Source organism: Mus caroli, unplaced genomic scaffold, assembly GCF_900094665.2.
Source record: "Mus caroli unplaced genomic scaffold, CAROLI_EIJ_v1.1 scaffold_8373_1, whole genome shotgun sequence".
NCBI lineage: Eukaryota > Metazoa > Chordata > Mammalia > Rodentia > Muridae > Mus > Mus caroli.
In genome coordinates, this window is record NW_018388442.1 from 27,056 (window position 1) to 43,354 (window position 16,299).

The following is a 16,299-nucleotide window of genomic DNA, read 5'->3' on the forward strand; positions in this document are numbered from 1 at the left end:
GCAGTCTCTAAATGGTCCATCCTTTCATCACAGCTACGAACTTTGTCTCTGTAACTCCTTCCCTGGGTGTTTTGTTCCAATTCTAAGAAGGTGCACAGTGTCCACACTTTGGTNTTCATTCTTCTTGAGTTTCATGCGTTTAGCAAATTGTATCTTATATCTTGGGTATCCTAAGTTTTGGGCTAATATCCACTTATCAGTTTTCTTTAAGTGCTTCTCAGCCATTCAAGATTCCTTTGTTGAGAATTCTATATAGCTATATGCCCCATTTTTTAATTGGGTTATTTGGGTTGTTGGTGTCTAATTTCTTGAGTTCCTTATACATTTTGCAGATTAGTCCTCTGTCATATATAGATCTTTCCAAATCTGTAGACTGCCTTTTCATCCTATTTACAGTGTCCTTTGCCTTACAGAAGCTTTGCAGTTTCATGAGGTCCCATTAATCAGTTGTTGATCTTAGAGCTTGAGCCATTGTTGTTCTGTTCAGGAAATTGTCTCATGAACCAATGTGTTCAAAGCTATTTTCCAATTTCCCTTCCGTTATATTTAGTGTATTTGGTTTTATCTTGAGGACCTTGATACACTTGGGCTTGAGTTTTGTGCAGGGTGAAAAATATGGTTCTATTTCATTCATTTACATGAAGACATCTAGTTAAACCAGAACCATATATTGAAGATATTTTCTTTTATCAATTTTATGATTTTTGCATCTTTATAAAAAGTCAAGTCTCCAAAGGTATGTGGCTTTTTGGCGAGGGGGGGGTATCAATACCATGCTGTTACTGTCACTATTGCTCTGTAGTAGAACCTGAGGTCAGGGATCATGACTACTCCAGAAGTTATTTTATTGATGACCAAGTATTTATTTTATTTTTTTATTACGTATTTTCCTCAATTACATTTCCAATGCTATCCCAAAAGTCCCCCATACCCTCCCCCCCCCACTTCCCTACCCACCCATTCCCACTTTTTGGCCCTGGCGTTCACCTGTACTGGGGCATATAATGTTTGCGTGTCCATGGGCCTCTCTTTCCAGTGATGGTCTACTAGGCCATCTTTTGATACATATGGAGCTAGAGTCAAGAGCTCTGGGGTACTGGTTAGTTCAGAATGTTGTTGCACCTACAGGGTTGCAGATCTCTTTAGCTCCTTGGATACTTTTTCTAGCTCCTCCATTGGGGGCCCGGTGATCCATCCAATAGCTGACTGTGAGCATCCACTTATGTGTTTGCTAGGCCCCGGCCTAGTCTTACAAGAGACAGCTATTATCAGGGTCCTTTCAGCAAACACTTGCTAGTGTATGCAATGGTGTCAGCGTTTGGAAGCTAATTATGGGATGGATCCCTGGATATGGCAGTCTCTAGATGGTCCATCCTTTTGTCTCAGCTCCAAACTTTGTCTCTGTAACTCCTTCCATGGGTGGTTGTTTCCAATTCTAAGAAGGGGCAAAGTGTCCACACTTTGGTCTTCGTTCTTCTTCAGTTTCATGTGTTTTGCAAATTGTATCTTATATCTCAGGTATACTAAGTTTCTGGACTAATATCCACTTATCAGTGAGTACATATCATTTGAGTTCTTTTGTGATTGTGACCAAGTATTTTTAAAAAGCATCTTTGAGGTCACTATCTGCTTACAGATCAGATATGGTATAACAAGTACAATTGGAGTCATACTCTTGGTGGTTGTTCTAGCTCTGATGTGTGTGTGTGTGTGTGTGTGTGTGTGTGTGTGTGTGTGTGTGTGTTCAATTCTGCACTACAAGATCTAATTTCCCATGAGGAAGGGATTCTCAAGTTCAGTGGCCTTGTATTTGTTATGTAAACCTTACTTCCAAATTTAAAATGTTTGGTAAAATAAAAGTGGCTTGAGCTAATTATTTTAGAGAATAGAAAGGTTGTCAAGATTTTAGTTACCAAGTTGGAGATTGGAGGTATGGACCAGAAGGAGAAAAGAGGTGAATCAGAACAAGAAGGAGAATAGAGAAGAAGGGAGGAGAAAGAAGACAAAAAGTACAGAAGATCTCCATTAGACATGATGGTCCAGGAACACATGGAACAGTGAAACTGCTTTCATTACTTCAGATTATTGGATACATTTGGGGCAGTGGGCTGCACACAGACAGGCTCATCTCCAGTCGAGCAAAGATCTAGAACCCCAGAGGACCCAATGGATGGTAAACCTGTAGGAGACGGAATATGAGTAAAATATGAATATTTTCTACTTCTGAAAGCCTGTTGAATTTGTATAAATTACAAATTTAATTCTGAGCAATCAGAAAAAAATTCAGCAATTTCTATATTCAAAACAAATTTCTGCATATAAAGACTCAGTAATTATAATAACTTATTCAGGATAAAATAATAATACCATAAGAGTATATACAATTCTGATTTATGAATTGAGGAATATGGACTTTTGATCACCTTTCTTATTATGTCTGACTTCCATCCTACCATACCCATCTTGTTTGCATCTATATAGAATGTTGGTGCCTCTGAAAATGGTGTTATCTTTATTATATATGGAAGAACCCATTTACTTCATAAATAAACTGTATACTTGTTTTGCAGATATTTGTTATGAATTTCTCCCAAATAGTTACTAGAAGCTCTTTGCCAATCTTCATTGATAAATCATAATGGCATAGTCTCAGCATTAGTAAAAAATATTACAATTTTGGCTGGATCTTTTCCTGACAATTGGCATAGACTTATTCTACATTTTATAATTAATTCAGAAATCTTTTATATATGTCTTCAATTTTAACATTGTGTATGAATTAAGAATATCCATTCCATAATAATATCTTCCCTTTGCATACTTAGCTCAAAAGGATAATGAGTTGAAGGCAAAATGACCAAGATACAGTCAAATTTAGGATCAACTAACTACATATGCATCTTTCTGTCTTTGATGTACAGGAGATTTCACTTTTATTGCTTCAGCTGTTAGACACAGTAGATTGGATAAATTTGAATGTCCTTGTATTGATTGAAACAAATTACTAAATTCATATGGACCTAATCCAATTTTAGACCTCAGCCATTTAATATCTCCCATTAATTTTTGAAAATCATTAAGAGTTAACAATTGGTTCCTACTGATATGTACATTCCGTGGTCAAATTTTTGTGAAATTATTTAAAAACCCAGTCAATTCAGTGAATCTCCTCTTTGTATCTATTCATGACTCCCAACATGGCAGACTTTTTTGTATTTCCTTAAGCATATTCTTTAAAACATTTTTTCAGAATCAGCTGACAAAATGTCATCTATATAATGATAAATGATAAATTAAGGAAATTGCTTAGCAATTATTTCTAATAGTGGTTGCATAAAATATTGATATAAAGTTCAACAATTTAATGTTCTCTGAGGAAGTATCTTCTAGTGGTATGTTTTCATTGAGCAACTGTTGGTTGTAGTAGGTACTGAGAAAGCAAACCTTTCCCTATCCTGATCATGCAAAGGTATTATTAAAAATGCAGTCTTTCAAGTCAGTTATTATTATAGGCCAAGATCATAGTAACAAAGTTAGTAAAGAAAGTCCAGGATGTAAAGAAACCATTCGTTGAATTACTCTATTAACTATTCTTAAATTCAAGATCATATTCCATTTTCCTCTTTTTTTTTTTCAGCAAACACAGTGGAATTCAATGGACTGGTGGACTCTTGGATATGTTGAGCCTCCCACTGCTCTTTAACCAGTTATTCAAGTGCCTGCCATTTTTTATTTGTTATGGGCCACTGCTGTTACCATGTATGATTAACAACAATTTTAGGGGCAAGCTGTTAGTATGTCAGCAGTGGCACCTTTTATAAATTTGGAAACTCAATCTCTATGGTGTCCTGTCTTTGTACAATGAGGACAGCATGTGATTGTTGTAAATTACTCATATCAATAACTTCCCAAGGAACATTTATCATATCAACCCTAATTTTCACATTTACTGTCCTTGGAATCTCAGGATTATTTTGAGTACCCCATTGTAAAAGATCCCTTCCCCAGAAATGTATGTCTATGTCTGCCACACAAGGTCTCAACTTTCCTGTTTGTCCTTCTGGTATAATACAGTTAATCTATCAGTTACTTTATCTTATTCATGATAATTTACTAGTTCCAATAAACTGTATGTAAAAGTTGTGAAGTGGCCAAGCTATATTCTGAAAACGTTTGGGAAAGTATTGATTTTCTTGCCCACCTGGTACCTTCTGGCTTACCAAAGGAGGATGGCACATACTGTTTGCTGCAGGACCTTGAGCTGATAGGCCACTCTGTTCATTTCCCAACGGCAAGATTCTTACCTTGTATGTCTCTCTTGGACCTGTAATCCTTTGACCAATGTTTGCTCTTTCCACAGTTTCTGCAATACCCTGAATGCCTTTGTGCTTTATTGCAGCAACAACCTGCTTGCTTTCTTCTGAGAATACCATATTCTCCATAGTCAATATGCCTTCTATTTTGTCCTCTAAATCTATTAGCCTTACAATTTCTATGGAAATGAACAAATTCACCACAATTAAAGCATCTGTCATTTTGATTCCTAAATCTTCTAGCTGAGTAGCCCCCATGATGTTGGCATTATGCTTCTGAGAAGAAATACCAGTTGTCTTTGATCCATTCATCTATCAGGGCTCGTCTTGCTTTTGATAGTCTGGTTTCTCTCTTACATTCTGTATTTACATTTTCAAGTGCCAAGGTTTCTATCAATGACTATCTAGTTTCAGATTCTGATATGGTTCTATTAACATATGAGTGCAATCTCTGTAAGAAGTTGGTAAAGGCTTCTGCAAGGTCCTGTATTACATTAGTAAATGAGATGGATCCCTCAGCCCCACCCAGCTCTTCCCTCATAACCACATCATACACTGACCATATGACATTGTTCAATTATGACATTATTAGGTCTGATTTGTTCTTGTAAGTCAAAATAATGCCCTTCACAGAGGAGTTAGTATTTAGTAACATTGATTCCCCCTTGCTAAATTATGTTGTTTTATTTTTCTGGTTTAATTCCTTAACAAATATTGTCTACCTTCTAGTGCAGCTAACATTAATCCAGTCCATTCTTGGGAAACTCTATGCTGTGTAGCCCAGTTACTTAACATTTTTTTAACAAATGGAGAATGCAAGCCATACAATATAATGGCCTCTTTAAAATGCTATAAGTCTGTAATTTCTACTGAATGCTATTTCAGCTCATTATAAGCATGACCCCCATCATTTGCAGTCATATGCTGTACAAAAACTGGAAAGACTGAAGGTGCGTGTATACACCCAAGCAAATATTCAGATGGAGCACTTGCCTAAACATTCACACATTGTCCTTTTACCTCCTCTTGCTCTTCCCAGACCCTTGTCTCACTGAGGTGCTCTGGGAACCTTACCTGACAGTGAAAATACATGGAGCAGGATGGGGCAGAAGTTTACCTTCCAGTCTACTTTGCTGTTTGCTTCCCTCTTCCTTTTGAGTGGTAAATTTTCAGTCTCAAACACCAAGTCTTTTTTTTTTTTTTTTTTTTTTTTTTTTTTTTTTTTTTTTTTTGGTTTTTTCGGTTTTTTCGAGACAGGGTTTCTCTGTGTAGCCCTGGCTGTCCTGGCACTCACTTTGTAGACCAGGCTGGCCTCGAACTCAGAAATTCGCCTGCCTCTGCCTCCCGAGTGCTGGGATTAAAGGCGTGCGCCACCACGCCCGGCCAAACACCAAGTCTTAACCCTGTTGTTTACCCCCAACAGGCTCTTTATACTTTCTGACCTCTACCTGTATGCAAACTCTCTAAGAGCATAACCATATAATCTTTCTAACACAAGATAATTGAGAATCCTTCTGAATTTTCCCCTTTCGCATGAATTTTTTTTTCAAAATGGTAATCATGAGGACTATAAAACAAAACCAACCAACCAAACAAACAAACAAAACAAAGCAAAACAAAACAAAAAACCAACCAACCAAACAAACAAACAAAAAAACCCTCCAGGGATCACACTGTGACAGTACCTGTTATTTTGCCAATGTCCTTATATACCTTTTGCTAACCCATCAAAAACCTGCTTTTTCCTCTAATACATTAGAAGTAGGGTTACCCATTATGCCTAAACAATGTTGACAGCCTCCTGCATGCTTAGAGTTTTCAAAAGCTACTGTAATTGTGGTTCTTCAATGCTTCAACTTCCCTTCTAGCACACCACCGACCAGAGGAGGCAGGAGAAAAGAAGAGTTACTAAGAAAGTAGAATTATGGATCTGTTTAGAGATAGTTGTTTAGGATGAAACAAATTTTTGTTATCTGCAGTTCAGTCCACTTGGCATCACCAAAAATGAATCAGTAGCAGTAGTTCCATGCAGAAGAAAACACCAGGCTCCACTAACCCTCCTGAGTCTGCAGAAGCAGAAAGAAGGTGCTGTATTATCACCAGAAGTTCTTTGGTGTTTTTCTCTATGTGAAGTCACAACAAGCAAAGATCTGTGAAGTAAGCAAGGCAAATGAATGCAAGAGCAAAATCCATTGTCCACTGGGTTATACATATACTCTTTTAAAACATCACATTTCCTCTCAAGCATCCACTCAAGTGAACCATTAGATGCCCTTTTACCAGAAAGCTTCAAGAAAAACATCATGTGTCTGTTCTCAGCAAAACAACCTTACATAAGCCTGTTTCCAGAAAAATACTACATGACACAACTGAGTCTCCAACAAAAACAGAAATTTCCACTTCATATGCCACATTTTACTCATTCATCTGTTTACTCATTCATCTTTACTCATTCATCTGTTTAGGGATATCTAGTTTTTTTTTTGTTTTTTTTTGTTTTTTTAGTATCCGAATATTTATAAATAAGCAATGTCTCTGTAGTAGATTGGGACCAGTAGTGGTATAGCTGTGTCTTGAACTAGATCTATTCCCAGCTTCCTGAGGAACCACCACACTGATTCCATAGTGAATGGACAAGTTTGTACTACCAAGAGCATCACATGAGTGTTCTTATTCCACATCTTTGCCTGTCTGTGGTGCCATTGCTATTACTCATGTTGGCCATTCTTTCAGGAATCAGGTTAAATCTTAAAGTAGTTTTAATTTGCATTACACTGATGACTATTGAAGTTGAATTTTTTTAATGTTTCCAAGCCATTTGAGTTTCCTCTTTTGAAAATTTTCTGCTTAAGTTTCTACTCCAATTTTAAATTTAATTATTTGTTTTTTTTATGTCAATTTTTTTAGTTCTTTATATAAGCTGTGTATTAGCCCTGTGCTGGCTTATTTTCTGTCAACTTGACAGAAGCTACAGTCATCAAAAAGCAAGGAGCTTCAGTTGAGGAAATGTCTCTAGGAGAACAATCATATTGAGTAAAGCATTTTCACAATTTTCACAATCAATGGCAGAAGGCCCAGCCAATTTAGGGTGGTGCCATCCCTGGGCTGGTGATACTAGGTCCTATACAAAAAAGGTGAAGAAAGTCAGAGGAAGCAAGCCAGTAAGTATCACCCCTCCATGATGTTTTGCACCAGCTCCTGCCTCTAAGATCCTGTCCTGTGGAAATTACTGTCCTGACTTCTTTGGTGATGAAAAGAAATGTGGAAGTATACGTTGAATAATCTCCACAATTCAGTTTTTGTTTATCATGTTTTATCACTTCATAAAACATAGACAAGCCATATACCAGATGTTCAGTTGGTAAAATTATCTTATTTCATTCTCTCTTGTCTGAATGAATATGTGTTTTTCCATGTTGAAGATTTTTAGTTCAAGATCCCATTGATTAAATGCTGTTCTTGTGCCTGAATAAGCAGTGTTCTATTAAGAAAGTGCTTTTCCAGGCACAGTGAGTTTATGGTTATTACAAACATTTTTTTCTATCATGTTCTGTGTGTCTGGCCTTACATTGAGTGCTTTCATTCATTTTTAGTTGACTTTTGTGTATTGTGATAAGACGGACATATTTGCACTTTTTTAAAAATTAATTTATTTTTTACACTCCATATTCCATTCCCAACCCCTACCCCCATCTACCCTCTGACTGTTCTACATCCTAGTGGCAAAGAAGTCTTTGCCATTGACTTCTCTTTGCCTTCTGGCCTGTGACTATAGTTTATTTTTTTTAAAGATTTATTTATTTATTTATTTATTTATTTATTTATTTATTTATTTATTATATGTAAGTACACTGTAGCTGTCTTCAGACACTCCAGCAAAGGGAATCAGATCTAGTTACGGATGGTTGTGAGCCACCATGTGATTTGAACTCTGGACCTTCGGAAGAGCAGTCGGGTGCTCTTACCCACTGAGCCATCTCATCAGTCCTAATTTCAAGTTTTGATGTATTTCATGGTATCCTACATACACAATACTTCTATGCACTCTTCCAAGTGAAACACATTTCTAGTCCAACAGCCTGATTTCTGCTGATAATAGGATTATATTACCTCCTATATTTTTCCTTTGTAAGAAAAATGGCTTTCCCCAAGCATTTTTGCTGGAGGTAACATTTTTATTATTTTAGCAAAAGAGATGTTAATTTTTAGGTGAATCCATGAAGCCACTGTCAAGCACATATGGAGGATGCCATGAATGTTTTGGTCGCTGGTAGATACCTTGGGGAATGTAAAATATTTTTCTATTTATTTTAAATAGAATATTATTGTTGTTAGTTTTGCTGTTCACAAGGAGTTGTATCAATTAATCCACACACACAGTTAATGCCTAGAGAGAACAGCTCACAGCTGGGAAACCCCGAGCTCAGCTGTTTCTACTCCAGTGTTCTCCTGGAATTAGGGAAGTTCACTTTTCCATTTGATGGTACCACTTTCTAACAACCATAAAGTCAAAACTGCCCTCTCCAGATGACATGATAAATATGGGTGTAGAGGGAGATGAGCTAATGACATTTCTTCCATATAACTACTTCGGATCTCATTCTGCCTAGATTTCTTTCAAAGACCCAGGTGGGTGAGTGTTTCTTTTTCTATTCATTATAGTAAGAGCTGTAAGTAGGTGTTAGAATGATTCTGAAATAAATGATTAGAAACGTCTCTGCTTAGAATTTTACTTTTGAGTTATACCATCAGCAAATAAAAGAGATGCTTTCAGACACAAAATTATCAGTGTAATGGTTAATAATCACATGGATTTTACTTAATTTGATTTCTTACTTTATATGTGACAGTAGAAGTGCGTATTGGAAAAAGAGCAGAGCCCAGCAGAAGGGTGAATAGAGACAGGAAAGGCTCATATCATGAAGATGATAAATGGGTATTATATATTAAATGAAAATATCATCAAGCCCAAAACTTTTTACAATGACTATACACTGATAGATATTTAAAATATAGCTCCAGTTTCAACTTTTCAATAAGCATATCTGACAGAGGAATTTCTTGTAAACATGCTCTGATGATTTTAAGATCATGGTGAGACCTAGGTATGGTCAACTGTGTTACTTTTTCATCCCTGTATCAAAATACCTGGGATATATTATAGGGTTAAAAACAGAGCACAGACATTTATTGGTGTGCAGGTGTACATATTAAGATACATTTAAATTGTAATTTGTATTTTCTCTGACTACTTTCTTAATGTAACAGACTTTATTTATATGAAATTTAAACAAGGGTATAAAACAAATATTAACTAATTTAATGTTTATCAGTATTTTTTCAGTCTGGCAAGTTTAAATATACTTAGGAATGGTCTCAGGCACTATCTTCTACATTTTTCTCTACATATATGCATGCATTCATATATATAGGGACTATACTAATGAAGTTTAAAATATAATTAGGCTTCTCACAAGAATCTGAGCCAGTGAAGTTTTTTTTCTATTTCTCTATCACAAGCTGACTTTAAGGTACTAAGTCATTTAATTCCATAATAAATTGATCCTGGTAACCAACCCAAATAAAAAGCATGAGCACTAAAGATAAGACTGTTGAGTAAAACTATTGAACATATGTGGGTGCTGATGACATATTAATAACACTGGGGACTTTGTTTTCCATTACATGGGAAGGAATCTGTTTTAAACTAGAAATTCCCAGATGCATCACAATCTGGTCATCTTCAGCAAGTGCATGTTTGTCATAATGTTTGGAAAATAGTGTTTCTCTGAATGTCACATGCCTTGTTGAAGGCTCCAAATGCTACATGTTCAGGTGTGATTATGTGGTAACTACAGAAACCAGGAAAGGAAAACAAAACCATTGTCAGGATAGGGTTGGCAGAGTGAGAGCAATAGAAAGCAGAACTGCAGCTAGAGTCAAGAGCTCCAGGGTACTGGTTAGTTCATAATGTTGTTCCACCCATAGGACTGCAGATCCCTTCAGCTCCTTCGGTACTTTCTCCAGCTCCTCCATTTGGGGCCCTGTGATCCATTCACTAGCTGACTGTGAGCATCCAGTACAGGGGAACGCCAGGGCCAAAAAAATGGGAAAGGGTGGGTAGGGAAGTAGGAGGGAGGGTATGGGGTACTTTTGGGATAATATTGGAAATGTAATTGAGGAAAAGATGTAATAAAAAATAGTTTTATATGTAAAAATAATTTTAATGGCATGCATTCATTGTACCTACCACTGTCTTAATAAGAATATGTTTATATAAATGTATATGGTAAAAAAAAAAAGAAAGCAGAACCGCACAGTATAAGTATCTTAACAGGAAAATAGGCTCCATAGAGAGTGGAGGGAGATAAATACAGAAGAAAGAGGTCGTTAGGTAAAATATCAGCATGAATTGCTGAAATGCCATAATTTCTCATTCTGTTAATTTACAATTCTCTTCAAAAAGAAAATAAAAACAGTTTTTTGCCATGGAAACTTGAAGTTAGTTTTTTTAAACCTGAAGTTCAGTGTCATAAAAGATGATGGGATAGGAACTAAATTGGGTGCCACCTATGAATATTTATAATGATAATTAATGATTATAAGTTGTGGAAAGTACACTGCTGGTCTTCAACTGTATCTAATCTTAAATTCATATTATAGATTTCTTTGGAAATAGAACATAAAATAGATGAATTGAGGAATAAATTTGCTAATTAAAATGATGGGGTTATCATGAATTAGCACCATGCTTTCATTAGAATTATAAGTCATAACATAGATGGTTATAAAATAGAGCTCAGTAAAATTATGAGCTCTCCTCAATATTTTTTATACCTTTTGTAACTATTTTCTAAATCAACATAAGTTTATTCAGGTGTACAAATGAGATTAATGTTCTGTGCTCACCATGATTGTTTTAGATGTTAAGTATGAAATGAGGCAATATATATCAACAGGATTGGATTTCTAAGGTGTGAGAATCAAGGTTAATAAAAGCTCACAAATTATGAATTCTGAATGTGTGAATGTATTTATTGTCTATAATATTGTATGTGTACAGGAGATACATGGAAAGCATATAAAAATGCAGGCTATGATGTAAGATCTGGAACATAAAATGTTGAAGAGACAAGCCAAACTTCAACTAGTAAGGAAAATAAAATGAGGATAGAGTCTTATTATCAAGTGTATCACAAGCTTGATTTTACTCTATTTTTTTTTCAGATAATTGAAATAAACATCCTCTATGCTCTTAAGATGAATAGAAGTTTCACTTATGTTTGCATTCAAGAATGTCCTTTATTTCCAAGCTGGACTTGGAGTCTTAGCCAATATGTTTCTTCTTTGTTTCTATATTTTCATACTCATAGGTCACAGACCTAAACCCATGGACTTGATCTCCTGTCAACTCAGCTTTATTCACATGATGATGTTCCTCACTGGAGGGGACCTGTTGCTTACAGACATATTTGCATCACTGAATATTGATAATGACTTCAAATGTAAGGCAACATTTTACATAAGCAGGGTGACGAGAGGCCTCTCTATCTGTACTACTTGCCTCCTGAGTGTGTTCCAGGCTGTCACTATCAGTCCCAATACCTCAGTGTTGGCAAATTTTAAACAAAAACTAAAAAAATATATGATCTATGTTTTCTTGTGTATTTGGTCTTTCAATTTGTCCTACAGTAGTAACCGGATCTTCTATGTTCGTGGTTTTACTAATGTGAGTGAGACTAACCAGATGCAGGTCACTGAATCCTGCTCACTCTTCCGCATGAACTATATCATCAGGGTATTCATTTTTACAGTGACAACCTCCAGAGATGTATTTCTTGTAGGAGTCATGCTGATCACAAGTACATACATGGTGATTATCTTGTGTAGACATCAGAAGCAATGTAAGCACCTACATAGCATCAGCCACCTGAGAGCATCTCCTGAGAAAAGAGCCACTCAGGCTATCTTGCTGCTGGTGATTTTCTTTGTGGTCATGTACTGGGTGGACTTCGTCATCTCAACCATATCAGTTCTGTTGTGGATGTATGACCCAGTCATCCTGAGGGTTCAGAAGTTTGTGATGTATGCCTTTCCCACAATTTCTCCTTTGGTACAAATCAGTTCTGATAACAGAATAATAATTATGCTGAAAAACATGCACTCAAAGCACCACCAGAGGTTTTTTTGAAATGATTTTTTTTTATTTCTGGGAGTGGGTGGGCAGGGGAGTGGGTGGAGGAGGAGGGTATGGGGGACTTTTGGGATAGCATTTGAAATGTAAAATAAGAAAATACCTAGTTAAAAATATTTTAAAAACCTACTAATTTATTATTTTTTTATACCTATGAGTGTTGAGCCAGCATGTATCTATGCGTGCATTCCTGCTACCCACAGAGGTGAGAAGATGTCATGACATCCCCTGAAATTGGACTTATAGATGGCTATAAGGAGTCATTCTGTAAAGCACCAATTATTTTTTTTCTAAAATACAGTTTCTTTTAAACTTTAATGTCCCTAGCACATATGTAGCAGATGTATAGCCCAGTCTCCATGTGGGTTACCCCAACAAGTTGTGCCTGTTCCTAAAGCTGCTGTCTGTCATGGAATCCATTCCCAACAGAACTGCCTTTCTAGCCTCAGCTGGAGAGGATGCACCGAACCCTGCAGAGACTTTATGTGCCTGAGTCCGGTAATACAATGGTGTGCGGCACCATCTCAGATGAGAAAATGATGAGGGAAGTGAGATGGAACCCTGTGAGAGGGTCCCTGGTTGATATTTAAATGAATGAATGAATAATGAATTTCCTTAAAAATTAAACTTTAATGTTTCAGGTAGCAAAGCAGGATTGTTCATATGATTTATTTAAAATTTGCATTATTATACATAGACATTCATATACATTCTTTTGACATTCCTGTTGCTAAGTACTAGAGAGTTTTTAAGTTAATTGTAAACAATAACTTGATATTCTACATGAAATTTCTCTTTCTCCTTTGTATTTTGTAAAATGAATATTCCCTTGCTGCCGAGTTTACTCAAAAGGAGATCCTTGCTGATAGTGGCTTTCTAAGCTTTCTCTTGAAAAGATTTCAATCTACTCTCTCACCAAGAGTAGCTTAAATATTTTATTGTAGCTTTAATTCTATTCCCTAATTATAATTTCTCTGGATCCATAAAAATACTGTGAATTTAAAGTTTCAAATGTTTTTTACTACAGTTACTTAATGAATTTTATATGAAAATATCATGTGCCTGTTTATTTGTACTTCATTTCATTTACATGTATTAAAATATTATTAAAATATTATTAAAATAAATATTATTAGTAAATAAAAATTGTTTAGATACACATACATGTTGTAAATGTGTTCATTTTGTACCTGTATGCATGTATGTATGTGTGTGCACAGATGAAGTATATATGTATATATATGCATGGAGGACAGGAGACACCTGCTGTTTCTGTTTGTTTTGCCATTGCCATTCACCTGCTGTCTTAATAGAGCATCTTTCTCTCTGTGACCTGTGTCAAGATGGTGGTCCAAAGGCTTCTCCTGTGTCTGCTTCTCCAGCTCTGGGATTAGAAATGTTTACCACCATACCTCCCCACATTTAAAAATGATGCTTTTTTTCATTGAGGAAATACTTCATACTATATAGTCTGATTAGGGTTTCCCTTCCCCTAAATCTTTCCAGTTCTTTCTCACCTCCTACCCCACTCAAATTGACACCATTTCTTTCTCTCTTTAGAAAAGATTCATGCCTCTTAGTAACAACAACAAAATAAACAAGATAAATGAAATATAAATGAATCACAATAAGACAAAACACACAGAAGAAAAGTTGCCAAAGCAAAAGCACCAAAAAGAGAAACGCACAAGTTCTCACACAGGGATCTCATAAAATACAAAAATAGAAGTCCTAATATATATGTAAAGGATCAGTAAGACTCAGTTAAGGTTGTTTTGTGTTGGGCTTGACTGTGACGGCATGGCATTGATACAACCCTTAGAGGTGGTTAGTTTCTCCAGAAAGACTCCCTTCAAGAAAACTAATTTTTTTTTAATTTTTAATATTTTTATTACATATTTTCCTCAATTACATTTCCAATGCTATCCCAAAAGTCCCCCATAGCGCCCCCCACTTCCCTACCCACCCATTCCCATTCTTTTGGCCCTGGCATTCCCCTATATTGGGGCATATAAAGTTTGCAAGTCCAATGGGCCTCTCTTTCCATTGATGGCCGACTAGGTCATCTTTCGATACATATGCAGCTAGAGACAAGAGCTCTGGGGTTCTGGTTAGTACATCATGTTGTTCCAACAATAGGGTTGCAGATCCCTTTAGCTCCTTGGGTACTTTCTCTAGCTTCTCCATTGGGAGCCCTGTGATACATCCAATAGCTGACTGTGAACATCCACTCCTGTGTTTGCTAGGCCCCGGCATCGTCTCACAAGAGACAGCTATATTTGGGTCCTTTCAGCAAAATCTTGCTAGTGTATGCAATGGTGTCAGCGTTTAGAAGCTGATTATGGGANGGATCCCTGGATACNGCAGTCTCTAAATGGTCCATCCTTTCATCACAGCTACGAACTTTGTCTCTGTAACTCCTTCCCTGGGTGTTTTGTTCCCAATTCTAAGAAGGTGAAAACTAAATTTTTATTACAGGTGGCTATCAAAAGGAGATAGCTTCTCAGTTATGGAAGGGATGGATGTGTATGCACTACGTCTGCTCTAGAACCCCGTTGGATACAAGCCTCTGCAGTCCCTCTACATGCTGTCACTGACTCTGAGTTTATATGTGAGTCCATGGGTTGTGTTTAGAAAGCTTTTTGCCTTGGTGTTCTCCATCGATTCTGGCTCCTCTAGTCTTTCTACAACATCTTCCACAAAGTTCCCTGTGCACTGAGAGAAAGAATTTGATGGAAACTTCCCATGTATGGTTAGTTTTCTTAATGTTCTCCACTCTCTTCATGTTTTCTAGCTGTGAATCTGTGTATTTATTTACATCTTCTGCTGGAGGGAGCTCTTGTGATGGCTGACTGAGACTTAGATGTATAAGTATGTCATTAGTAGTCATTTTATTGCTACATTCTTTGACTAGGACATTAGTATTTGGTTTTCTCCTTGGTCACAGGCCTATATAAAAGTTTCATGTTCTTGACAACCCAAGCATTGCTGGGTATGGATTCAAGCCCATGGACTCCATGCTTTAACTCAATTCAGATATCGGTTGGTTATTCTCACAAGCTTCTAACACTATTGCACCAGCATATCTTTTTTTTATTTAACAAACCCCCAAAATACTGTATTCCTAGTAATTTCACTAAGGAAGAAACTGCTTGAATTTTGCCTGGAATTATTTTCCCATCTTCTAATGTGCAGGCATTTTTATCAGCAAGTCCCCAAAGGCTGCTAAGTTCTGCTTACCCAATCCAAGAATGTATTGTCATCAGTATAGTGGACCAGGCATGATATCTTGAAAAAGAGGCATGGGATTAAGATAACTTTGAACTAATTTATGAAATAGGGATGTAGAATTAATATAGTTTGAGGTAGAAATGTAAGAATAACTCCCTGAATTGCCAAATAAAAACAAAATGCCTTTAGTGAGACTTATGAGCAAGTATTTTTATAAAGCATTTGTGAGGTCACTGTCTGCTTACAAGTATCAGAAGGTAATTTGTAATCTGTACTCAGTCCAAGAAAAGAAATCACATCTGCTTTATCAATTGGAGTTGGAGTCACTTCCTCACTGAGTTAATAACAGTCAAGAGTCATTTTCCATGAATGAATATTCCACCATGCAATTTTCCAGATGTGTTCCATACAGGCCAAATAATATATACTAAGAGTGGGATAGCCATTACCTCTGCACCTTTTTAATCCTTGATGCTGGTATTGATTTCTCTAATCTTTCTGTGAATGTGATATTGGTTTGGGTTCAACATTTTCCACAGTAGAAGCAACTCCAATGGCCTC

General features: G+C 36.4%; 1 protein-coding gene across 1 annotated transcript; it reads left to right on the forward strand.

The window, feature by feature from the left end:
- Positions 1 to 11,592: 11,592 nt before the first annotated feature.
- Positions 11,593 to 12,504, forward strand: LOC110287602 (vomeronasal type-1 receptor 90-like). The gene has a single exon (XM_021154175.1). It carries the CDS (start codon positions 11,593 to 11,595, stop codon positions 12,502 to 12,504), a length of 912 nt encoding a protein of 303 aa, XP_021009834.1.
- The last annotated feature ends 3,795 nt before the right edge of the window (positions 12,505 to 16,299 follow it).

Bases quoted from the DNA above. Each gene is read 5' to 3' on its own strand.
- LOC110287602 (XM_021154175.1), top strand. From the start codon at position 11,593: ATGTTTGCATTCAAGAATGTCCTTTATTTCCAAGCTGGACTTGGAGTC.